Source organism: Ceratotherium simum, chromosome 17, assembly GCF_057802395.1.
Source record: "Ceratotherium simum simum isolate JZ-2026a chromosome 17, ASM5780239v1, whole genome shotgun sequence".
NCBI lineage: Eukaryota > Metazoa > Chordata > Mammalia > Perissodactyla > Rhinocerotidae > Ceratotherium > Ceratotherium simum.
Window position 1 is genome coordinate 45962343 of NC_141916.1, and position 25448 is coordinate 45987790.

The 25448-nt window shown below is 40.3% G+C and overlaps 1 protein-coding gene and 1 long non-coding RNA gene across 2 annotated transcripts in view; one reads left to right on the plus strand and one right to left on the minus strand.

Annotated features, from left to right (window-relative positions):
* Nucleotides 1–5317, plus strand: part of GUCY2C (guanylate cyclase 2C) — a 71007-nt gene extending 65690 nt beyond the window's left edge. Inside the window, exons 24-27 of the mRNA XM_087442712.1 lie at nt 385–483; nt 1922–2016; nt 3553–3629; nt 4662–5317. Of these exons, the coding sequence (XP_087298838.1) occupies nt 385–483; nt 1922–2016; nt 3553–3629; nt 4662–4836 (446 nt within the window). The 3' untranslated portion in view covers nt 4837–5317. The remainder of the gene's footprint in view (nt 1–384; nt 484–1921; nt 2017–3552; nt 3630–4661) is intronic.
* The window catches only part of LOC147914791 (uncharacterized), a 34877-nt gene continuing 14467 nt past the window's right edge, over nt 5039–25448 (minus strand). The window contains exons 3-5 of the long non-coding RNA XR_015554990.1: nt 5957–6014; nt 5570–5679; nt 5039–5087 (exon numbers count right to left, since the gene is read on the minus strand). This is a non-coding gene — a long non-coding RNA (uncharacterized LOC147914791). The remainder of the gene's footprint in view (nt 5088–5569; nt 5680–5956; nt 6015–25448) is intronic.

The following is a 25448-nucleotide window of genomic DNA, read 5'->3' on the forward strand; positions in this document are numbered from 1 at the left end:
AGCAGTTCAGAGCTCAGGGTTGTGTGGCTTGGCACTGTAAGCAAGCAGTGGGATAATCTTCATCCTTCCTGAGAGCTTCTGTTTAAGGTATTGAGAAGGATTTCCCACCTTTGTGGCCTGGATCTCTGGATGCCTTCTTGTTTAATGCAAATGTACTTTTCTGCCCTAGAGCAAAATACATTCTGAAAGCAACTATTGAATAATGATGCTTCCCTTGTTGAATACATTCATTTAAACACAAAAGTCAGGGCTCACTTTGCACACCTTCAGCCACTTCTGCACAAAATGAAGCATTCAGCATTGTGACCCTGAGAAGAGGCTTCCCCACCTTAACTCCACTCTGCGATTTCTGTCCCCTTCACTTCCTCCTTTCTGTCCATTCAGGTCCCTGTGCCGCAGGAGTAGTGGGGATCAAGATGCCTCGTTATTGCCTATTTGGAGATACCGTCAACACAGCCTCAAGGATGGAATCCACTGGCCTCCGTAAGAAGGGAGATAGTTTTTCTTAGAGGACAAAGATTCTGTCTTCCAACAGAAGGGAATTGTAGGCTAAAATGCACAATAAGGAGATACAAGGTGCCAGTGAGATGAAGAATGACCCCTCACAGTGACCAAACGTGAGCCTGTGTCAATCCAGTCCTTGCTACAATTGCTTTGGTTGTCACCATTTACTGATTGTTATTTTATTCTACCTTTTAACTCAGTTTTAACTATTTATATTAGTTTTGGTTCATTTGAATGCATTCAGGCTTGTCTACCTGGAGTAGTCATGAAATTTAGCGTAGATTCATGTAAATTAAAAAAAAATTCAGTGGCCTAGATATGGAGTATATACCCTAGTTCACTTTCCTATTCTTCTTTTATTTGGTTTTCCTGGGAATTGGTTTTAGTAAAGAAAAGTATAAGTATTTGTTATATGCAAAAGAGTATGTTGTATTTGCCTGACAAGGTAGAGACTTCAGGTGCTGCATGTAGTTGATGCTCAATAAATATTGATGACAATGATAGTAGAAATATACACAAAAGAGAAAGAAAGCATTGGAGAGTAGGTGGGACTTACAAAAACACAGGTGGTAGAATGGTATTTTGGTGGTCTACTGACAACCAGATACTGGTTTATACTGGAAAATCATGGTGTAAAGGAAAGAATAAGGTTGGGATCAGACAGGCTTGGGTTAAAATCATAGCTATGCTAATCACTGTCTGTATAAATTGGGGGGAAAGTGACCTCATCTTTCTAGGCATCAGAAAGTTGAAGATATAAATTGAGGATGGAATACTAACCTTACTGGAAGGGTTTCTGGAAGGAGACAATATGTGTTAAGCATTTAGCAATCCTGTTACACGGTAGTCATACAATATAGGGTTGCCATCGTTCTTACTTTTTATTGTCTGTGGCTCCCATTGTGGGAAAGGTGCTATACAGCAATGGACCTATGAATGGGAATGCACTTACTACCTGTTTGTCCAAAGGATAACAGTATCCCAGAAGAGTAAAATGTGTGAAAATCAAGACCCTATAACTCTCTCCTGAATCTCTACCTTGCCACTAACACTTAAGCTACTTAGAACTTTTACACATGGACCCAAAAACCAAATTCCAACTCTCAGGCTCAGCACCACAAACTAAATCCAAAACCAGGCCCAGGGGCTACACTCTGAGTTGGGAAGAGATCTGTGGAGCACAACCTGGGGAGCCCCTTCACTCAGGACCCTGAAAAACAGTGCCAGACCCTCTTTCTTCCCATGTGTGATAATATTTCTTATCTCACTGATTGTGTTTTTACATGTTCTTTCACTAAAATAGCTAAGCTGTCAAGAACACCTGTAATAAATGTCCTAAATCAAGGGGAAATGAATGTGGCCATATAATAGATTTCAAAATGGGCGAGATTTTCATTTATGTATTTTGCATTTCCAGCCTTGAGAATTCATGTGAGCGGCTCCACAATCTCCATCCTGAAGAGAACTGAGTGCCAGTTCCTGTATGAAGTGAGAGGAGAAACGTACCTAAAGGTAAGGGATCCACAGAGATAGTACCCAGAAAAAGCCCTCACTGACACCCATAGGCCACCTCCTTTGAGACTGGACATCGGGTGGTCAATAATGTTGAGGAGCATGGAGAGAAAGAATCCTTTTCTCTGCTTGCCTCAATGATTACCCACTAGGAAAAGCCACCACCAAAGAATGTGAACCCAGAACTTTCCTTTACTCCAAAGAGCCACTTTGGTGTTTTGAACTTGACCAAGATGTTATAAAATGCTGCCACCATTTCTTCCACATATATCCAAGTTTTGTCCCCAATTCCCCCTTCAAACCCGAGGGCTACAGTCTGGTTCAGGATGTATTTAACTTAAGTCAAAGCCCCATCTCCTCACTTACTTCCTTGCTCTTACTGCAAGATGCTGCTACTCTCTAAGGCCACCTCTCTTGCCAGTTGCTTTGCCATTCTGAAGCTCTGGGCCAAAGAATCGCAAGGTCTGGCCTCCAGCTTCTGACTCAGTGTCTTCTGGGTCCTTGTTAAAACGCAGATGCCTGGACTCTCCACTAGGCCTACTGAGTAAGACTCTCTGTGGGCGTAGATCAGGAATCCATCTTTTAAGCAAGTATTCTAAATGATTGTGATGCACACTGAAGTTTGAGAACCACTACTCTAGACTCTCCATGCTATTCCTCACGTTTAGAACAGCTGCCCTCCAGACCCGCCAAACATCTCCAGTTGGCTCTCAGTCTGCTTTTCGAAGATCATTACAATCTTTTCACAACCTGTCTGAAGCCAACTATTGACTGTAAGGTTCTCTGTCTCCAGTAGCCATGGTGCTTCTGGCCTTTACACTGTGATTGCAACTTGAGAAAGCCTCTTGTTATGTAGAAGTGTCCTAACATTACACTCACTTTTGGAGTCCTCCATAAGTCCATTTTCTGCCCAGAGAATTCCCCCCCCAAATAGATGTGATTTTTAAATATGTATCCATCAAATCTCCTTTTCAAATACAAGCTCTAGCAAAATCAGGATTTCCAGTAAGTTTCCATTCATTTTATAGCCTCCAGATGGGGCCAACAAATGTCACTTAATGAGTGTTTATTATGATGCCCACATGTTTATAGTATACACATTTCAGATGGGGAAACTGTACCAAAAGTTTTGAGGCAAAATTTTGTGGCCAAGAGGGCTGGAAGAAAATGTGGATGATGGAAACTCGTTGGATTTGTGGGTGCAGCAGGCTTGTAGATGAATTTTCTTCCTTCTTAATTTAGAGTTCTTGTGATGTTGCTATAGTGATATTTTGAAATATTTTTGGGAAAAAAGAAAACTCTACTTTGTAAAAAACATGTGAATGAGAGACTTATTTTTAAAAAGGTGCTTAGAAATAAAGACCTGTCTAGACATAATGTAAATCACATCAGGAATGAATGCTGTACTGAAATACAGGCACTGATGAGAAATGTGGAGGTGAAATGTCTCTTGGGAATGGATACGTGTCAGAATGGCAGGCTGGAACTGAACTGTCTCATTGGGCTCCATGGTACACACCTTCCTTGTCTCACTAGGGAAGAGGAACTGAGACCACCTACTGGCTGACTGGGGTGAAGGACCAGGAGTACAACCTGCCAACCCCTCCTACTGTGTAAGCTGCTGGGTGTGGCGGGAAGGGACAGGGGAGTGGAGGTCTTGGCTTTGTAAGCTGTGCTACGTATAACCAATTTAATTATTGGCAAGTATTTTGCCAGTGGCAATGATGTATTGAATACAAGGGCAGGGACTACATACATGAGAAGTTTAGAAACCTCCCTTCTCTGGCTGCTAGAAACTGGGTGTTCCAGGCATGCTCAGGAGAGCAGAGGGTCGTTGAGGGCTCACCTCCTGCACGTCTGGTTCCAACAAGAGTAGAGCATGCTGGAGGCAGAGGCACTGCGGTTTTGGGTCTTCACAGGGAGCTTGTGTTCTCCCTGAGATGAGGAAGACAAGGTTTCAGGTCTAACTAACAAGTTTCAGTTCCCCTCAAGGTGACTTAAATGGTCAAGCAGTTGCACACTGGTTGCTGCAATCAGCCGTGCGGCTGTTGCTGTGGCTTTTGCTATGGTAGAGAAACCCTGTCTTGCAGCCTCCTAGATGCTGGACCCAGAAAAATGGCAAGCCTGTAGAGATGCCAGAACAACCCAGATCTTCCCCAGGGCACAGGAGACCTGGCCCCTTACTAGGAGTGCCCCAGGTCCATTCCAAACTCTTGAAACCCTCCATCCATTCTGAGCCCTCCCCAGACAAGATCCACACTCCTAAGAATGTGTAGGACCAACACATTTTCAGGGTTGTGTTGCGGAGGCCTAGCATTGTCCTGGCTTCTTTTCCCCTCTCTACAGTGGCATATGTAAACCTAACCGCACCTCCAAATTCTAGCAGCATCTTTTACACTTTGAAATTGAAATATAATTTTCTGCTTGGAATATTCTGCTTTTTCTAGAACTACACAGAACAGGGATGACAGTTCTTTAAGCTCATCAAAGGCAAGGCTCATTTTGTATTCTCTGGACTTCCTCTGTTTAGCCCAGAATGAGCATTCAATAAGTATTTGGTAACCTGAACTGATTGTTCTGGAGCCAAGGAATATTCTGTATGAATTGCTGAGAAGTTCCATTTTCCCTCCCCACTCTCTTTCCAGGGAGAATCAACAGCGCTTGCAAGCGGAGTTTTCAGACATGATTGCCAGCTCTTTGCAGAAAAGACAGGCCACAGGGGTAAGAAACCGAAAACCAACTCGGATAGCCAGCTACAAAAAAGGCACCCTGGAATACTTGCAACTGGACACGACAGACCAGGAGAGCACCCATTTGTAAATCTAAATGAGGCTCAAGGACTCAGGCAAATTAAGGAGAGCTGCACTGAGGCATCGGCCCCTGCTGTCCTGAAAGCCTCCGTTTCCCTGAGACCTCAGGGGACCGGAAGAAGACATCGATTTCTTCCTCTTAGCCTTGGCTGCCTGTCTGGAACATAGACTTGCTTCTGTGAATCAGATCTGCGCTCTCAGTGCAATAATTACCTTCTACTCTGGAGTCTGATCTCAACAGTTGCTCCAGGGAACTTCGACCTAGGAAAGAAGAGGAACCAATGTACTATCTCAAAGTTGAGGAGGTTTTGTTCTTGTTTCATTTATTTTGTTTCTGTTTTGTTTTGTTTACTAGCTCTTTTGCATTCTGTATTCACGATAAGATTTTTTTAAATTGTCACAATTATATTTTAAATACCTTATCTCCATTAAATTATATTTAACTCATAATTTTTGCAGAAAATGTGCTATCTATTAGGCAGGAATAAAAGTTAGAGGTTTACTGAGTGTGTGTATGTGTTTCCACCTATTCCCGCCATTTTCTTGGAATGAACCAGCCATCATCTTCTGCTCGCTGAAAAATTGACTGAATTTCCCCATACTGAAGCAAGGCAAACCTAGAATTGTCACTCTGGGGTGAGAACCTTCTGTATTGAGTGAGGGGATTTTGTGTCTAGCCTTCCGCTGTGGGAGGCAGGGCCTGCAGCTCTCTCGGGTCTGGGAGAAAGTCACATCCTATTTACCTGTAAGACACAGTACTTCAAACTCGTTGAATATCCCCTTCCTGCCATCGAGTAGCCATCTCTTGCCCCTTCTTAAGGCACCCCCAGCATGACTCATTTGCTTGAAATCTCTGGGGAAATGACAAAGGTCAACTGGTGTTGAGTAGACTAGAATCAGCAAAGGCAAGAATAAGCATGTAACACTTCTGACATTAACCTTCAAAACTAGAGCAACTGACCCAACCACATCACTCCTCCCCCAGGCCTCTGCCACCAAAACTACTCCAGAGATTAAGAAACATGTTATGATGTCTTCTCCATCATCTGGAAAACCAGAAAAATCAAAAAATAAATAAATTATCCCCTGATTGATAGGTTGAGCACTTAATATGCAGCAAGAGTACTTACTTGGAATCTGGAGGTTTATAATCTGTCTCTGCCTCAATGTCCAGCACAAAGAGACTTTCTGCATGAGGATGAGATTGTGACATGAAAGTTCTTGGTCATTCATTTAGTAAACATATATTGAGCGTCTCCCATTATTCCAGGAACTGGGTTTAGTATTGGAGGTATAGAAACATAGTCTCTGCTAAGCTTTGAATCGTATAGGAGAGAGAAATGTAAAAAGGTAAGTGGGTTTGGGAACCAAGCAGCAGTCTTGACAACAGGCAAACTGAGCAACTGCAACACTGACTAGAAAGACTCCAAATCATCTTTAACGCTAATGGTGCATTGATGAAACAACTTCTCAACTGAAGGCTCCAGTATTTGTCTTCTATTACAGAATCTACATGGTTGTGAAACATTTCTTGATCTTTAAATGGATGTGTGGCCACGGCTTGTCCACTTAGCAATATGGACATGTGAGCCCAGTGATAACAGTGGCTAAGAATGAGACCCAGGCAAGGGTCAAATTCCTGCGCTGCTGTTTCCTAGCTATAAATTAGTTAATGTCTCTAAGCCCTGGTGTTTCATCAGTAAATCTCGAATCCTAATATCCAGCTCAAGGAGTTGTTATAAAGGTTTTTTTCTTTTTTTAAGAGCAATTTGTCAAGCACCTAGCACAGTGTCAGTCACATAGTAAGTTCTCAACAAATAACCTCTACCTTCAACTTTTCCCTTCTATCTCTACTTGCTTTATAAATCAGAACTAAAAAATTTCAAACTCAAAACTTCCATGTGCACTAAGGATACATGAGATGATTTATTTTTAAAAATTGATTATAGAATTTGTCAAATGTACACAAAAGTAGAGGGACTAGCTAAGGAATCCCCATATAGTCATTATTAATTTCAAGAATTATCAATATTTTCCCAACTTTGTTTTATCTTTACCAAGCTTGTTTGTTTTGCCAGATTACTTTAAAGGAAATTCCAAATGTCATCTTTTACCTATAAAACCTCAATACATCTTTTTAACACAAGATTGAGAAACTTTTTCTGTAAAGGGCCAGATAGTAAATATTTTAGGCTTAATGGGCCAGACTGTCTCTGTTTCAACTTCTCATCTCTGCTGTTGTAGTGCATGAGCCGCCATAGACAATATGTAAGGAAATGGGTGTGCTGTGTCCCAATAAAACTTTATTTACAAAAATAGATGGTGGGACATAGTTTGCTCATCCCTGCTCTAACAGATAAGGGTTTTTTTTTAAACATAATTAAAATGCCTTTATCACATCAAATGAAATTAATGATAATTCTTTAATATCAACTAATAACAAGTCCATATTTATTAAAAATTTCTCCGGTTTTGTTTTTTTAACTAGTTTGTTCAAATCAAAAAGTTTCCTCAATTGCACGTGGTTGAAATGTCACTCTAGTCTCTTTTAGTGTATAATAGTTCACCCATACACACTTTTTTTTCCATGACATTTATTTGCTGAAGAAACTAAGTTGCTTTCCCTACATAGTTATTCATACCTGGAATTTAGCTGATTGATTATTTATGATTGTGCTTAATTTGTTCTTCTATTTTCCATATTTCCTAGAATCTGGTAGTAAGATCTAGAGGGTAATTAGATTCAGGTTCAATATTTGCTAGAGATAATTTATAAAACCACTCTCCCTAAGGAGAATTTAGGTGTGGAGAAAATACTTTGAAATTCCAGGTCTGATTTTATATCAATGATGAGACTAGATTATGATGCCACATTCAGCACAAGTTCTAATCTCCCTCTCTCACCTCAAATCCCAAAAATGACAGAAAAAACATCTGTATAAAGTATTGGGAAACAGGAAAGAATGACTTGAGTGGACCAGCAATTATGAGGCAATTCTAAAAGACAGAAAGCACACAGGATCAGACTAAATGAGGAAATGGTAGCCCAAAACAATTGTAGAAGAGGACTAATGGCAAAGGTCCTTGGAGGTGCTCCAAGCTCAGAGGGAGCAAACAAAACAGCAAGAGAGAATCTTAGTGTAACTGTCAAGGTTACTAGTTGGGGTCCAGTTGTAGCAGCCAGTTGGTTTGCCCCTGTCCCCTCCTTCCCAGCAGCAGCATGTCAAAGACATCTCTTCTCAGATGGGAATCACGCCTATAGGTACTTGGATATCTAATCATATTCAGAAAGAATCAAGGAGCTCCATGTCCAGAAATTTACTGACATTCCCCACATAGCAAGTTATCTGCCCATCCCCACAATCTCGGCTATATGAAGAACATGCATAGAACTCGAAGACCCACTAATTAGAAATCTCAAATACAAAGAACCAGGAATAGCTAATTTTTGAGAAAATGAAAGAGAGATACTAATCTCAACAGAGAATTAACAGAAGTTAATAGGCCAAATAGAAAGAGCTTTAGACTATGTATATCTAATATTCCAAGATAAATGTGAATGGATATTGCATCTGTTAAAAAATATGTAGTGATTTTTGCAATTTAAATTTTAAGCATTGAAATTCTTTAAATGCGGTAGATAAATTGAATAGAAAAACAAACCCAGCTGAGGAGAGAATTATGAAGTCAAAATTAAGGTTGATAGTATTCCCAGGATAGAGTCGAAGAATGGATACATATAACTCATAAGATATGTAGGATAGCTCAAGATGTTCCAATATAGTATAAATGGAGTGTTCCAGGAGAGGAAAATAGAAATTACAAAGAGAGGGAATAGACAAAGAAAAAATAGGACAAATGTTCAGAATTGAAAAAACTAAGTCACCTAGAGGTGAATTTAAAAACAAAACAGACCCACACATAGACACAGATAGTGATAGACACACTATTATTCTAAAAATTTCTAAAAATTTTTCACTATCATTCTAAAAATTTCCAGACAAATAAAAAAATACAAAATGACAAGAATTACATTGGCATTAGATTTTTCACCAACAGTGATAAATGTAGAGAGAACATTTATCAATGGCCTCACACTTCTGAAGAAATATGCTTATAAAGCAAGAATTCTTTTCACACATGCAAGAGCTCAGAAAGTTTATTAACGATGAATTCTATGTGAAAGAAGTACAAAAGGAAGTACTCTGTAAAAACAAAAAATACATTTAGGAAAAAGACAGGAAATCCTAGAATCAATTTTTTTGTACCTTTGCATTTATACTCCTCTTAAAAACATATAGATCTGACTCAAAAATATTAAAGTAATAACACAACTAAATCAACTAGCCATATGTTTTGTCTGTTTAGTGCCAGATACCCAGTATCAAAAAAGTAAATCAGGACTTTAAAAAAATGAGAAAAGGCAGTTTTACCCTATTCTCCTTTCTTGTAATACTTTAGAAAACAGTGAAAATAAATTACAGAGGATAAAACTCTATCTTTAAAGAAACAGAAATACTCAAAATTTTAAACTACAAAATATGATTCATACTTGTTCAAAAACTGACATCTGGAACAAAATAAGAGAGAAATCTTGAGCCAGCTCTTACTTCCTCAAACCTCAAGCAGAAAAGAGATTTCCCTCAGTTAATATCAGTATCCTAAAAGGCTGGTCTGTTAATTTATGAATTAGAAGGCCAGATCTAGGCCATGAAGAAGCAGGAAATGACCTTGTAAATATTTTGAAAACCTCAGAATGGCAAAGAAAATAGAAACTATGCTGCCATAATATTTCTAGGCCTACAACATAATATCCTATTGGAAGGAGATGCTAGAAGTAAAGCAGGGGAAGGAGGGGAGGGAAGGCAATAATCACCATAGTGATTTTAAAGGGCTCAGCCATGAGTTACATTAACCATTCAATGAAACCACTCAATGCAGTCAAATAGAAATATAATGTCAGCCACATATGTGCTCTTCTTAAATTTTTGTTTTGAAAAATAATACATTCATAGGACATTGCAAAAATAGTACACAGAAGACTTCTGGTCCATACGAATTGGCATAGACTCATTTCTCCCTGATCTTCCCCTCTAAGTATAACTATAAATTCATGATATAATGCAAAAAACAACCAAAGGGGAAGTCAGAAAGATGGAAAGAGGAAGAAAGACTTGTTAGGGACCCCAAGAAGGGCAGAACAACATTGCAGCAGAGTGTCTTATTTCCCTCCACCCACCGAAAGAAGGTAAGCCAGGCCCAGTATTTTTCAACCTCCAACAGATTAACAGGATTGCTTTTGCGACTTTGTCAAAATCAGTTGAACTTAGTTGGATGACTCTATTTCTGGGTTCTTTATTTTATGCCATTGATCTATGTGTCTATCTCTCCTCCAGTACCACATAGTCTTGATTATTACAGCTATATAGTAAACCTTAAAATCAGATAGAGTGCTTCACCCACTTTATTCTTCTTTTGCAAAATTGTTTCAGCTTTTATAGTCCCTTTGCCTTTCCATATAAATTTTAGAATAAGCTTGTTTACAGTTACAATAAAACTTGATGGGGTTTTGACATCATTTGCATCAAACCAACATAACAATTTGGGGAGAATTGACATCTTGGCTATGTTGAGTCTTCCAATCCATGAGCATGGTATGTCTCACCATTTATTTAGTTCACCTTTCATATTCATAATTTAAATATTCTAGTAGTTACATTTTTTAAAAGTAAAAAGGAACAGGTAAATTACTTTAATAATATATTTAAGTAAACCAGTATATTCAAAGTATTAACATTTCAGCATGAAATCAATACAAAATTATTAGATTTTTTAATTTTTATTGTAAGTCTTTAAAAGAAGTGTATATTTTACAGTTATAGAATGTCTCAACCCAAACTACTCATAATAAAAGTACACAATAGTCACATATCACTTGCCACAACTAAGTGAACAGCACCACTTTAGAATGCCAAAAATGGGGGGACATTCTTTCTCAAAGAAAGGAAACCATAGATTTAGTGAGAAAGCAAGAGAGTCTATTCACACTCCCAGGAGACAACCAGATACAGTTACGACAGGTGTTGAAACTATCTAACAGAGAATTCTAGACAACTATAATTAATATGTTAAAATCTCTGAAGAAAAACATGGGCAACATACAAGTTCAGATGGGCAATTCTGTATAGAGTTGAAAACTACAGGAAAAAATTGAGTGAAAATATTACAAATAAAAAGTGTAGAAACAGAGGTGAAGAATGCCTTCAATGGTTCATCATGAGACTTCACACTGCTAATGAAAGAATCAATGTACTTGAAGATAGCACTACCTTCAAGAAAATTATGCAAATTAATCAAATTAACTATGCAAATAAATTGTGAAAATTAAAGAAAATATGCAAATTAATCAAAGAGACAAAGAAGTGAGTAAAACAAAACAGAGATACTAAGAGCTGTGGGAAAATATCAAATGGTCTCATACGTATGTAATTAGAATCCCAGAAGTTAGAGAGAATATAGAAAAAATATTTTAAAAAATAATGGATGAGAATCTACCAAATGTAAAACACCAAACCACAGATCCAATAATCTCAGAGAACACCAATCAGGATAAATACCCAAAACCACCTCTAGGCATATTATATTTAAACTGTTGAAAAAAAAATTACAAAGGCAGCCAGAGGAGGGAAAAAAAGACACAGGGTGCACAAAGGAGCAAAGATTAAGAATTACAGCCAACTCCTCTTATGAAACTGTGGAAACTAAAAGACAATGGAATGACATCTGTAAAGTGCTGAAGGCAGAAATAAGTAGAATTCTATACTCAGCAAAAATATATTTTAAAAAGGAAGAAAAAATAAAGACTTTCTCCAAAAAGAATATAAGAATTTATTACCAGCATACCTACTCTACTATAAATGTTAAATAAAGTTCTTTAGGTAGAAGGAAGATGATACCAGATAGAAATTTGGATCTTCACAAAGAAATGAGGAGTACTGTAAATAGAATATATAGAGGTAAAATGAAACATTTTCCTATTTTTAATTGTTCTAAAACCACTTATGTGTTTACTTTGTTGTTTTTGGTTTTCTGTTGGATAGCACAGATTTAGAAAATTGTGGCTTTGTTTTGGTTTGCTTTTTGAGACTTCACCAAAGCAGATACATAAATGCAAAAAAAGCATATGAAAAGATGTTCAACATCATTAGTCATTAGTAAAACATAATTAAAGCCACAATGAGATAACACTACACATTTATTAAAATGGCTAAAATTAGAAATCTGGGGCCAGCTCCTTGGCGTAGCAGTTAAGTTCACGCATTCTGTTTTGGTGGCCCAGGGTTCACCGGTTCGGATCCTGGGAGCAGACCTACTCACCACTCATCAAGCCACGCCGAGGCAGCATCCCACATAGAAGAGCTACAACTCTACAACTATGACATACAAATATGTACCAGGGCTTTGGGGAGAAAAAAGAAAATAAAGAGGAAGATTGGCAACAGATGTTAGTGCAGGGCCACTCTTCCTCAAAAAAAAAAAAGAAAGAAATCTGACAATATCAAGTGCTGATGAGGATGCAGAGCAAATGGAACTCTCATACATTGTTGACAGAAATGCAAAATGGTACAGAAACTTTGCAAAATCGCTTGGCAGTTTTTTATCAGGTTAAACATGCATTTACCATAGGATCCAACAATCTCTTCCTACATAATTACCCAAGTGAAATGAAAACTATGTTCATAGAAATGTATGTTTCTGGATGTTTATATCAGCTTTATTCATAAGGACCAAAACTGAAAATAACTGAGAGTTTTTCGACAGATTGATAAAGGAACTATGGACCATCCACACAGTGGAATACTACTCAGCAATTAAAAATAATGAACTATTGTTTCACAGGACAACATGGATGAATCTTAAATGCAATTTTCTAAGTGAAAGAAGCCAGACCCAAAAGACTGTGTATTATATTATTTCATTTATATGATATTCTGGCAAGTGAAAACTTATAGGGATGGAAACCAGATCAGTGGTTGCCAGGAGTTGTGTGGTGGGAGGATTTGACTACATAGGGATAGAACAAGTGAATTTTGGGGGTTATGTAACTGTCCTGTATAGTACTGTGGTGGTAAATACATGACTTTATGCATTTGTCAAAACTCTAGAACTGTATACCACAAAGGAAGACTTTTATTGTAAGCAATTTTTTAAAAAGCAACCAGATAAGGATGGAACCCAAGATGGAATAGATTTGACAAGTGAATCTAACTGTATTATACGAGGGCATAACCTCACTGAAGAGAGTGGGAAAGGAAGAAGCTGACCCAAGTAACTTTGGAAAATATTATTTTGAGTGGATATTGTAAAGCTAAAAACAAAAGAGTTGTACAAAACATTGTGGTCTAATTGATCAGTTTGTTCCTCAGAAGAATGTGGGTTAGAAATTCTGAAACTACTTTAAATGAATACTAAGGTTGAGTAAATGAGTAAATAATTTTAGATATGAGCAATAGGTTTCTCATTCAGAGAAAGAAGTTATAAATAAGCAAAGACAAAATGCTAGAATTAATGTTGAAGAGCTGGATTGGATCAGAAGAATCACTATGAATCATGTTGATTTTAAGATAGATAGATGATAGATAGATGATAGATAGAGAGATAGAAGATATATAGATAGATAAATGTATATGTGTCTATATACCAACCCACTGAGAGGACCTAGAAGTAGTGACATCCCAATAGCAATGAACACAAACCTAGTGTCCAGAGAGTGGTTTCTTTTCTTTCTTCTTTTTTTTTTGTGAGGAAGACCAGCCCTGAGTCAACATCCAATGTCAATCCTCCTCTTTTTGCTGAGGAAGATTGGCCCTGTGCTAACATCCATGCCCATCTTCCTCTGCTCTATATGGGATGCCGCCACAGCATGGCTTGATAAGTGGTGCCTCAGTGCGCACCCAGGATCCTGCAAAGCAGAGCCCGCACACCTAACCGCTGCGCCACCCGGCCGGCCGAGGGAGTGGTTTCTAAATACTATTCTCGAAAGGAACCAGGGCTCTGTGGAGAAGTGATTGATTTCAAAGGCAGGAAAAATACAAAATAAGCCTGGAGCAACTTGTGTTGCCAGAAAGTAATGAAATGCTCAAAAAAAAAGTTGAGGGCATGCCAAAATGACACAGAAACCAACCTGAAAGAACTCCCAACGGTGAAGCTGGAAGAAATTTAGCAACAAAATAAATAATGAGAGTATTAGATTATAACTTAAAGAATAAAGTAGATATCCATGATGTCCATATTGATATAAATGATTAAATACATAAATAAATGATGGAGAAGAGACACTTTTTTACAGGAGAATCCAATTAATAAATGTAGAAGAAATGAAGGAAAAAGAAAATGACTATGAGAACACCAAAATAATAATTGTTACAGGCAAGATCCACTAATTAATGCTAAAATTAGTGGGTGAAAGTTTAAGGAGAAACAGGATATTCACACAGTTTCAAAGTATCTCCCCTCAAATATTTATTATTACAAAGGAAAAAATAGTAATTTAAAGTGGAGAAGCCTCAGATACCACCTTAACGGAATGATGAAGGCTAACTTCACCAGTAATAAGACATACTAGCATCATGTACCCCCCGATCTGGTGCACTGAGAGGGGCCCATTACCTCCGTGATATTCTTCTGTAAAATGCATAATCTCAATCTAATCATGAGAAAACAGCAGACAAGCTCAAATTGAGGGACATTCTGGAAAATACCTAACCAGTTCTAGAAAGAAAGTTGGAGGATATAGTGAGACCCTAAGAGAATTAGCTTATAAGAGATTCTATCTTAGGTTGAATGACTAAGAAACAAAATATGTTTGAAGTGGCAGAGATGACCAGTAGAGGCACTCATACCATTGTCAGTGAAGGAGGTGGGAGAACAAGACAGAGGATTGTCGGTGAGCGGAATCTTCATCTATCCTAGCCAAGTCAGATCATGTCTGAGTTGGTAAAACAAGAAACAAGAGTATAGGCACATTGTTTCGATTCGTGCCAACAACTTTCAGAAGACCTAAAAGCAGAAATAGTAAAAACGGACAACCCCAGAGACATGAGACTAAGGGAAGAGGAGTGTAGGTGAGGTGACTTGGTTCTTATTATAAACACTAATTGTATTTGTATTTTTTTTAACCATGTATATGAATTACTTAGATTATTTTTAAGAAAAATATCTTTTTCCATAAAAATTGGGGACTACCAAGTGTTTAAAAGATTCATAATAAAATTTCTTTGAAAAGTAAATGTTCCCCATGCATACAAAATGAGATTCAGTTATAGAAGGAAAAAATGTCATGCAAATTTTTTTCAGAAACCTATCTATTGTACAAAGTGAAGTACTCCTGTCTTTCCAAAAGCATCTCTTTAACGATCATATAGCCTTTGTTTTTGTAACTGAAAAAAGAACAAAAACAAAAATGATGTGGGACATTGCTCCTTTTCTTCCTGAGTTCCATAAATTTTTATTCAGCCTGCAGATGGTAGACCAGCTGTGGGATGATGTGTTCTAACAATGGCCTTGTTCCATTAAGTGGCGGTAAGTTAACCGTTCTAGAAATACGAGAATTTCCAGGTTAGAATTCTCATGGAGAATGGCTTTGTACTTGCAGCAACAGCATATTGTTTCTACGTTTGCTAAAAACACCATTCTCTTTTTTCTGTACTTTTACAGAACATAAAATTTAATGCATGTGCTTACACATATGCTTACACATATACCATACAACGCAATCTGAGTTAAAATACATCATATCTTGCACATTTACATGATTGCAAGTTGACATTGTGTAGATTATTCCAACATCAAATTGTTTAACGTATTAACCCAACTCCAGGGTAGATGGAGCTCACGGCAGAGAAACCAATGACATGCTCCTGGCTTGTGTCCTAATATTTGGACAGACTCATGACTTGCAATTCACATTTGTTAAAAAAAAGCATGAGTTATCATTTTCAGTTCTATATTCTTTTGGGAGAAAAGTAAATCAAAAGTCTGTGGTTTTTGAAAGGACAGGTGTTTTGTAAGAGTGGGAATTGCACAAAAGCCTTCTGCAGTTTCTAAAGAGATTCTAGAATACCCAGTCACCCATTCAGCTCAGGAACAAAAACGGTATAGAGCAGTGTTTCTCAATCTGTGATGAAAGCCCTTTTTTTTTTTTTATCTCAAATCAATCTGAGAGTGATACTTGTATAAAATACAAAATCACACATTTGGATGTTGTGGCAATGTCCAGCTGCCATAAAAATTTCACAACTCTTACTCTCAACTTTGCACTTTACAGGGGCTGGCAACAGAGTTTGCAGACCAGGACCAGTCTGCAGAGCCCCTGAGCACTGGTGGGGAGGACCACACATACATTCAGAAACCTAAGTTTCGATCTCTGCTTTGCCACAAGCTAAGCAAAGAGCCTTTGGACCAGTAGCTTAATCTCACAGGTTGCTGTGAGGATCAAAGCAGTTTTTATATCCATATTAGTCGTTATTCTTAACCTCTCCAGACCTCAGTTTCAATCTGACTTAAAGAAAGTTGAGGGGCCGGCCCCATGGCGTAGCGGTTAAGCGCGCGTGCTCCGATGCTGGCGGCCCGGGTTCGGATCCCGGGCGTGCACCAACGCACCGCTTCTCCGGCCATGCTGAGGCCACGTCCCACATACAGCAACTAGAAGGATGTGCACTATGACATACAACTATCTACTGGGGCTTTGGGGAAAATGAAAAAAGGAGGAGGATTGGCAATAGATGTTAGCTCAGAGCCGGTCTTCCTCAGCCAAAAGAGGAGGATTAGCATGGATGTTAGCTCAGGGGTGATCTTCCTCACAAAACAAATAAATAAATAAAGTTAGTACGAAAAAAAAAAAAGAAAGTTGAATGAGGTGATGTCTATAGTAGTTTAAACTTTAATGATTCTGTATATTGATGCATTTGTTTAAACAAAGCAAGAGGGTAGACAGTGTGTCGATGCAGTGTAGTACCAAGAGGTTTCTAAGGAACCAGGTGTAGAGGCGATTATGCCTGGCGCAGCCTGTCTCCTCACCCTTGGCTCCTCTCGCTGAGGCCTGTGGTAACTGATACGAGCACATCAGAACAAAGGCTGCTATTGGACACTTGCAGTTCCCACTTGGAAGAGAAAGTGAGGCCTGATCAGCAAGTTGGGCCCACGACTCACAGTTACCATGCAAGCAAGAGGTCCCCACCGTCCCCTCATTGAGGCCTTCCAGTTCCCTCCAGAGGAAGTTTCCTGCCTTGTTGCTTATAAACTTCTTCCCCAGTTAGCTTCTAGCTTCTTAACCAGTCATGTTCTCAGTTGCAGGGAAGAAAGTCTGTTCAACCTAGTTAAAAAGTGAGGAACTTATCAGATCGCTCCCCATGTGTCTGGAAGAGCACAAGAACTGGGCTTAGAGGCGACAAAACTAGGAAACTACAAAAATGATACCTGGACTGTCACAACAGAGAACTCTTTCAGTAAAACACCACAACGCCATGTTGCCTGGCACCTATGCCATTAGGGACTGTACGCCAGAAACCTCGCTACAGTTGTCACGAAGGACCGGATGCCTCCGCCACATGCATGCCGAAAATACAATCTCCCCAAACATGCCATCTTCACATTGCTTCCAGTTTTCCAAGATGATCTTCATTTTCATGTGTACATGTCATATGCTACCACCAACTAGTGTGTGAGGGCCCCAGAGAGAAGGAAGCCATGCAGTTCTAAAAACAAAACAAAAAACTAAATCCAAACAGAAAACTCATCCCATGGCATTATACATATAAGAAGTGATTAATAACATAGGTTGATGATTTGGCTGCTGATATTGATGATGACTTTGCTTATGCTGATTCCACTAGCTAGGAATCTCTCCCACATTCTTCACTGATGCTTTGAGATTCATCTCAGATATCACCTTCTTTTGCAGGACTTCTGTGACCTCCCTCTTCCCATCTGTGCTTAGTGTCCCGTCTCCGTGCCCACAACACCCGTGCTTACCTCCATCACAGCACTTACCATTCTGTTGAAATGAACTGTTGACATTCTAGGCCTTTTCAGACCATGAACTCCTCAAAGGTGGGGACTACGGTTCATCATAGCTATCTCACAGAGCCTAGCACAGTGCCTGGAGTACAGCAGCCATCTCACATATGTTTGTTAAAATAAAACTATAGTTTAATTGATTTGATTTTTAACTATCCTTTGGCTTACAGTGAATTGGGCCTGAGATTTGTCAGGAGCTCAGCTGGGTTGGGAGAGAGAGCTGAGCTGCCCATTTCTGGCGTAGCTGATTAAAACAACAAGGTAAGGGGCCGGCCCGGTGGCGCAAGCGGTTAAGTGAGCACGCTCTGCTGCGGAGGCCCAGGGTTCGCCAGTTTGGATCCCGGGTGTGCACCAATGCACTGCTTGTTGAGCCATGCTGTGTTGGCGTCCCAGATAAAGTAGAGGAAGATGGGCACAGATGTTAGCCCAGGGCCAGTCTTCCTCAGAAAAAAGAGGAGGATTGGCATCAGATGTTAGCTCAGGGCTGATCTTCCTCACAAAAAAAAAAAAACAAGCTAAAAATGAGAGTTAAGCCTCTAATCACGTACTGCGATGGTATAAGCAAGAGTCTTCCCCTGTCCCATTTCCCCCACGGAACAGCGCACCAGTGGAGGGTCAGGTGGTTCAGCACAGACGTGGATGTCATCTCGCTGTTGAGGGAGCCCCAAACAAAAGGCTCTGGTAGTCTTATGGATTCTGGGGTTGAGAAAAGGTGAGGGAGAGGGATTGAGAGGGAGAAAGGCTAGGAGTGGAAAGGTACTGGGTCCTGAGTCAGAGTGGGGAAAACTGTTTTCAAGGTTTATTTCTCCTCCTCCTCCAGATAAGGCGGTCTGTGCAGAGGCGCTTGAAGAGGACCTTGGGCCAATGCCTCAGATAAAGAGACCCAGGAATGAAGGCGCAGCAGCTGGGAATGCAAAGGTGCAAAGAGCACGACTGGCCTGGGTCCTTGATTGCCCCTCCTTCCAAAGACTGCAGTGCATGGGCTGTGCACTGTCTGGTTTGCGGAGGGCAGCTTTCCCTGTGAGGCCTGCCAGGAGGAGCCTTTCTAATTGCCTCTGGTCCGGCCTGAAAAAAATCACACGTAGGTTTTTAATGAGGAGCTGCCCTCCTCAATAATAAAAGTCAAAACCAGAAACAATAAACTAGAAAGAGCATGCTCTGCTGTTGCACTGCCACTTCCCGGGTTTTCCAAGGGAGCAGCACATCCCTCCAGCGACGAATTCAAACAAGACAAGAATCCAAACCTGTGGATCAACTAAAGTGAAGAAGGAATGCATGTTCTTGCAGTAAATTAGGAAAGGCCAACAAAACTAGGACCTAGAATTTATCTATACCTTGGAAAACTTGATGCAGTTCTTCTGTAAAAAACAGTAAAAGAAAAAAAAAGCCCACAAAAGTCAACATGTGAGGTTTTCCTTCCCAACACCAACAACCAATTCTCTGACACTAACCGGGCGACCAACAATTCAATTCAGTTCTGACACTAGCTTCCAAGAGTTGGCACAGACCCCACAGGTTAAGGGCTCAGCCCCACAAGACTGCCTCCACTTCAGGCACCAGCCCCAAGTCCCAGAGGGCCACCCACACTTCTGACAGAACGGCTATAAACCAGGGGTTCCCACAACCCCCTCTTCAGGTTCAATAATTTGCTAGAACAACTCACAATCTCAGGAAAACACTTTACTTATGTTTACCAGTTTATTAGAAAGGATACAACTGAAGAACAGCCAAATGGAAGCAAGTGATGAATAAATGACAAGCAATAGGATATATTGGAGTATATGAGGAAGCCATTTGGTTTAAAACTAATTCAGCCTGAACTTGTTTTTCCAGAAAGGCCTGACATGGCCTGTTGAGCATGCATTGTACACGTGCTTTAAACATTTACAATGTCCCAAAGCCAAGAACGATGCCCTTAAAGATAGAGATGTTGCCTCCCCTATATCAGCATTTCTTTAAGGATAAGCATTTCTTCCCAGAGACTAAGGATTAATTACTGACCTGCCTTAACTTGTCTCATGACCACTGACCTGCTGACCACTCACTTGCTGTGCTCACCTTGTGACCAGCAAACTGTTGGGGCAGGGGAAAATTCCTTCTTCCCTTCTTGTGTTCTTACAGCTAGCTTAATAATATTGACGCAAGACCAGATTAACAGGAGAAAAACCCAATTTAATATGTATGTATTGGAGATCATAAAAAATAACGCTCAGAGGGGCCAGCCCCGTGGCGTAGCAGTTAAGGGCGCGTGCTCTGCTGCTGGAGGCCCGGGTTCGGATCCCGGGCGTGCACCGACGCACCGCTTGTCAGGCCATGCTGTGGCGGCATCCCATATAAAGTGGAGGAAGGTGGGCACAGATGTTAGCCCAGGGCCAGTCTTCCTCAGCAAAAAGAGGAGGCTTGGCATGGAAGTTAGCTCAGGGCTGAACTTGCTCACAAAAAAAAAAAAATTGACGCTCAGAGAGTGAACAAAGCAGGCAGTATGTATATCTTTTACACCAAGAAACAGTAAATTTGTGAAGAATTGACAAGACAAAGAAACTTAGGTTTGGGTTATGTAAATAGTGAGGAATTTAAGCAGAGTTTAGGCTGGAGGTAGTTAGTGAGCAGGTTTGTTTACACAGGCTTCTCCTCGGCCCTGAATCCCTGGCTCTGGTGATAAGGATGCAGGGAGAGCATCTTTCTCATGGGAGATTTATATCCTGCTTTCAGGGGAACAGAGACAGGAGGGTCAGAATGCCATTTTTGCTTCTCAAGTAACTTTAACTCAAAATAATCAATATGCTACTGTGGGATACGTTGGGGTGGCCTGCCCTGGGCCCCAACAAAAGCATCTCATGACTGTAGTAAAAGAGATAGTCCTGTCATATGTGATGTATGTTCTTTGTTCCAAGACGGTATATAACTATTCTGTACAGCCCACTTCTTCAGAGAGCTTCCTTCCTTGGTGGAAAAGTTCTCCCAGGCTATAGTCCTCAAACTGGCTCAGATAATAAACTCACCTCAGTTTTGATTTACAGGTGGATTATGGATTATTTGCATCGATATAAGGCATAGAGCAAGGTATGGGGTGAGTGGAGGGGAGAGGCACAGAACTTCCATGTCGTCTCCAGTTGTGCCATCCTCCCAGCATTTTGATGTGTTCACCAACTCAGTAGCTCTCAAACCCTGTTGTGGGTTTCATTATGTGGAGGTTTCATTAAGTAGGCATGGTTGATTAAATGATTAGCCATTGGTAATTGAACTCAATCTCTAGTCCCTCTCCTCTCCCCAGAGGTGGAGGGGCAGGGCTGAAAGTTCTAACCCTCTAATCCCTTGATTGGTTTTTCTGGCCACCAGCCCTCACCCTGAAGCTATCTAGGGGCCCCCTGCCTTGGGTTGTTCATTAGCATACAAAAGACACTTTTATCACTCAGGAAATTCTCAGGGTTTTTAGGAGCTCTGTGCCAGGAACAGGGGACAAAAGCCAAATATATTTTTTTATTAAACCATTTTATTAAAGCCAGGCTTGCTGAAGGTGGACAGGGTGGGAAGAGAATGAGGAGCCAATGTGCAGCTCCCAGAAACTGCTATCTTGAATACAACGCTCAATAGATGGCAGCTATCAGTATTAATAGTGTGTATACTCATTATTTATGATTAGTGTTGATTGGACACTATTGATTCCTAGGGCTGCTTGTAACAAATAACCACCAATTTAGTGGCTTAAAACAAACAGGAATTTATTCTCTCACAGCTCGAGAGGACAGAAGTCTGAAATCAAGGTATTAGCAGGGTTGTGTTCCCTCTGAATTCTCTAAGGGAGAATCCTTCCTTTTCTCTTCTGGTTTGTAGTGAACTCCATGACTCCAATCTCTGCCTCCATCTTTACATGGCCTCTCCTCTCTCTCTGTCCTCTGTGTCTCTCTTATAAGGACATTTGTCACTGGATTTAGTGCCCACCCAGACAATCCAGAATGATCTCATCTCAAGACCTTTAATTTAATTACATCTGCAGAGATTCTTTTGCCAAATAAGGTCACATTCGCAGGACATGGATATGTCTTGGGGGGCCATCATTCAACTACTACAGACACATTCTGCCCTATTCATATAATCTCAAAAAGGGGTGCACAAAGCTTCCCCTTCTACTTTACAAGGGAGGTCCAAGGCTTCCCCTCTAACTTTATTCATTCCCAAGGCAGAGAAGTTTAGACACAGGTCTGGTAAAAGCTAATAAGGGCAGAAGTGAATGTAGATCCTTGTTCTTTTCTTCCTCTTCTTGACTCTTGCTCCAGACTTCTGTGACTAGCAAGGCCCAGGAGACAAGGATAAAATTCACAGAAAAGAGCCACAGTGCTGGCTGCTGGAGATAGGAACTACTTAGGTTTTAGGGGAGAAGGCTAAAAGAAATTGAGATTCCTAAGTCCGGCTGAACCAATAAGAGCAGCAGATCAGATAGAAATATGAGCACCTCCCTGGCCTTTTATCAACATTGTCTTGTAAATCCTCATAGCAATACCGCATTTTGTAACTGAGAAAACTATGGCTCAGAGGACTTAAAACAACTTGCCACTACTAATCGGTGGAAATAGGATTTGAAACCAAATTTGCCTGTCCGCAAAGTCTCTATTCTTTCTGTCAAGCCTGGCAGGGAAATTGAATAGCATTCTCTGAAGAAATGGCCATACTCAGCAGAAGTAGCCATCTATGCTGTTGTAAGGGAAAACTTCCTAGCCACGAGAGTTCTAAAGCTGTGGGATAATCATCTCCCTTCTTCGGGAGATCCTACAGAACTAGAAAGAGCTTTTCCCAACTTGTCCATTTCTGTCTGTGTCCCCAGCTTTCTTCTCTTCTCCTATGTTTATTAAACACCTACTAGGTGCCAGGGACATCCTTTAATTTAACCCAAAACAAACTCTGAAGTAACTACTATCCCTGCACTACAGATTCTGTACCAATAAAAATGAGCAATTTGGGGCCGGCCCGGTGGTGTAGTGGTTAAGTTCACGCACTCCGTTTCGGCCGCCCAGGGTTCACAGGTTCGAATCCTGGGCACAGATCTACATACCGCTTATCAAGCCAAGCTGTGGCAGCATTCCACATACAAAATAAAGGAATATTGGCACAGATGTTAGCTCAGAGACAATCTTCGTCACCAGAAAAAAAAAAAAAAAAAAATGAGCGACTTGCCTAACATTACACAATTACTGAAAGTCAGGGCCAGTACTGGGACATAGGTTGGCCAGACACCAAAGCCAATGAAGCAATTGAAGCTTTGGGGTTATTCTCTTCTCCATAGTACTCATTTGGCATTTGTATTTATTCTTTAATCATACTGGAGATCTATCTATATTTAGTTATCATTGACTAGTCTAAAAGTTTCCTGCAGACATTACATTTGTCTTATATTCCCTTCACTCTTCTGTCAGTCAGACACAGAAGCTTATAGAGATAAATATCTTCTACATCTTCTATATTTGTCTGGGCTGGATATCTTCTTTCTGCTCCCTAGATCCAATCTGCACCTTTCTCTACTCTGCTTTGTGTCCCCTGGAACCTGGCCTTGGGCAAAAAAAGCTTCTTTAAATTCTCTACCAGTTGAGTTTGGCCAATGAGGAGCTCCAGCAGAAGGCTGGAAAGAGGGAGCCCCTAAAGGGTGCATGTCATGGATATTTGGGACCTCTCTTCAACAATTTAAACTACGATTACTGGATCCACAAATGACAGAGTTGTTCTATATATCAAAGAATCCATTCTGGATCCTCATAAGTAGGATGTAACATGGGTTGGGTAAAGGATTTCACTACATTTCCTACAAAGTGGTTCTTTAACTTTAATTAGATTCTCAAGCCCTGTTGACATTCTGACATAGAGATGTGGACTCTGCATTTTTAATAAGGATCCCAGGTGATTCTGATGCTAGTGGTTATTAGAACTGCTATTTGTGATACAGTCAGAACTTGTTGCTAGTGTTTATTATTTTAAAAATGATACCCTGAGGGGCTGGGGCCGTAGTGCAGTGGTTAAGTGTGTGCACTCCGCTCCTGGCAGCCCAGGTTCAAATCCTGGGCGTGTACCGACACACTGCTTGTCAGGCCATGCTGTGGCGGCATCCCACATAAAGTGGAGGAAGACAGGCACAGATGTTAGCTCAGGGCCAGTCTTCCTCAGCAAAAAGGGGAGGATTGGCATGGATGTTAGCTCAGGGCTGATCTTCCTCATGAAAAAAAAAAAAAAAGATACCCTGAGAGTCATGTCTAAGTTTCTGTTTTCTTGCTCCAATTTCAACCTTAGTCCACTGACCATTCTTTACTATGTCCTGTAGTCCTCTTTTATACAACAGAATTGAATCGTTTTCACTTGGCTCGAAAATCAAGGAGAGGATTTTGAGGTAGGACACAGGGTGGCCCTGAAGCCAAGGGAAAATCTTAGCCATGAGCTTGTAGGGGAGGAAGAACTACTCCTCTACTCTCTAGGTCCTTCCGGCTGGTCTAAGATTTAAATTGACGTGATACAGAATAACAGGAGAAAATCAAACAAAGTTTAATAACATGTATAGATGGGAGAAACCCACAAAATCTGAGTAATTCACCAAAGTGGCTGAACCTATCACTTTATATATCATCTTTAGTTAAAGACCAAGGAGGATATTGAGGGTAGTGGTTTGGGACTTCAAAGGGGAAGAAGGCAATTCACATGGAGATGGAAAAGCAAATGTTTGATAAACAAATGTTTGCTGGGCCATCTGTAGACAATGTGACTCCAGACAGAACTTTGATAAAAATGGGCTCAGCTAAGTTCCTCCTAGTTTACCAACCTAGAGTTATCTATGGTGATAGCTCCTTCCTGGGGCAGGCCTTCTATCTTTTTAGGCAGTTAGGGGAAAGATCAAAGTTTTTTTTTCAGTCTTTTGTTTTTAAAAGTAATCAAGCCAAAGAGACACATCTTGGGGTGGCCAATTCTGATCCCCCACAAGGTCAAGGATGCATCTCTCAAGCATGTGCTCCATCAGCCCCAGGTCTGGGTCTTTATACAGCTCCACTTGAGCACGTGGTCACCTACTTCTTCGCCAAGGTAAGGATCTCCTAGGCTGAGCCCAGGTATAAGGCCCAGAAGGGCCAGTGTAGGATTTACTCCATTTTCAGGGTAGTGTCTTATATCCCTTTTCAACTTAGATTCCTCATCTGAAGCACAGAATGGTTTTCTTAATTCCCCTAAAGATGGTACATAGCTAACTCCATTCTAGATGCATAAGAGAGGTTAACTCTACATACAAAAGATGTCTTTGGCCATTAGGGCTCAATTTTCTCAAGGAATCCTGTTGAGAAAGGGCAAGATGCCCAGGATACAATCCTCCTCACCCACCCTGGCTAGGCTTCTAAGCTCCTTAGAAGTGAGTCCTAAGAGCACTCACCCACCCTGATTCTCAGTGGAAAACTACAACAGTCACAAAATTGTCATACAACTTCTAACTGAAATCAGCAACCAACATCAGTAATTGGCCCTTAAAAATGTATTTTCAGTTTGACAAAATAATAGATACTAGGCTCCAGTTCATACCTA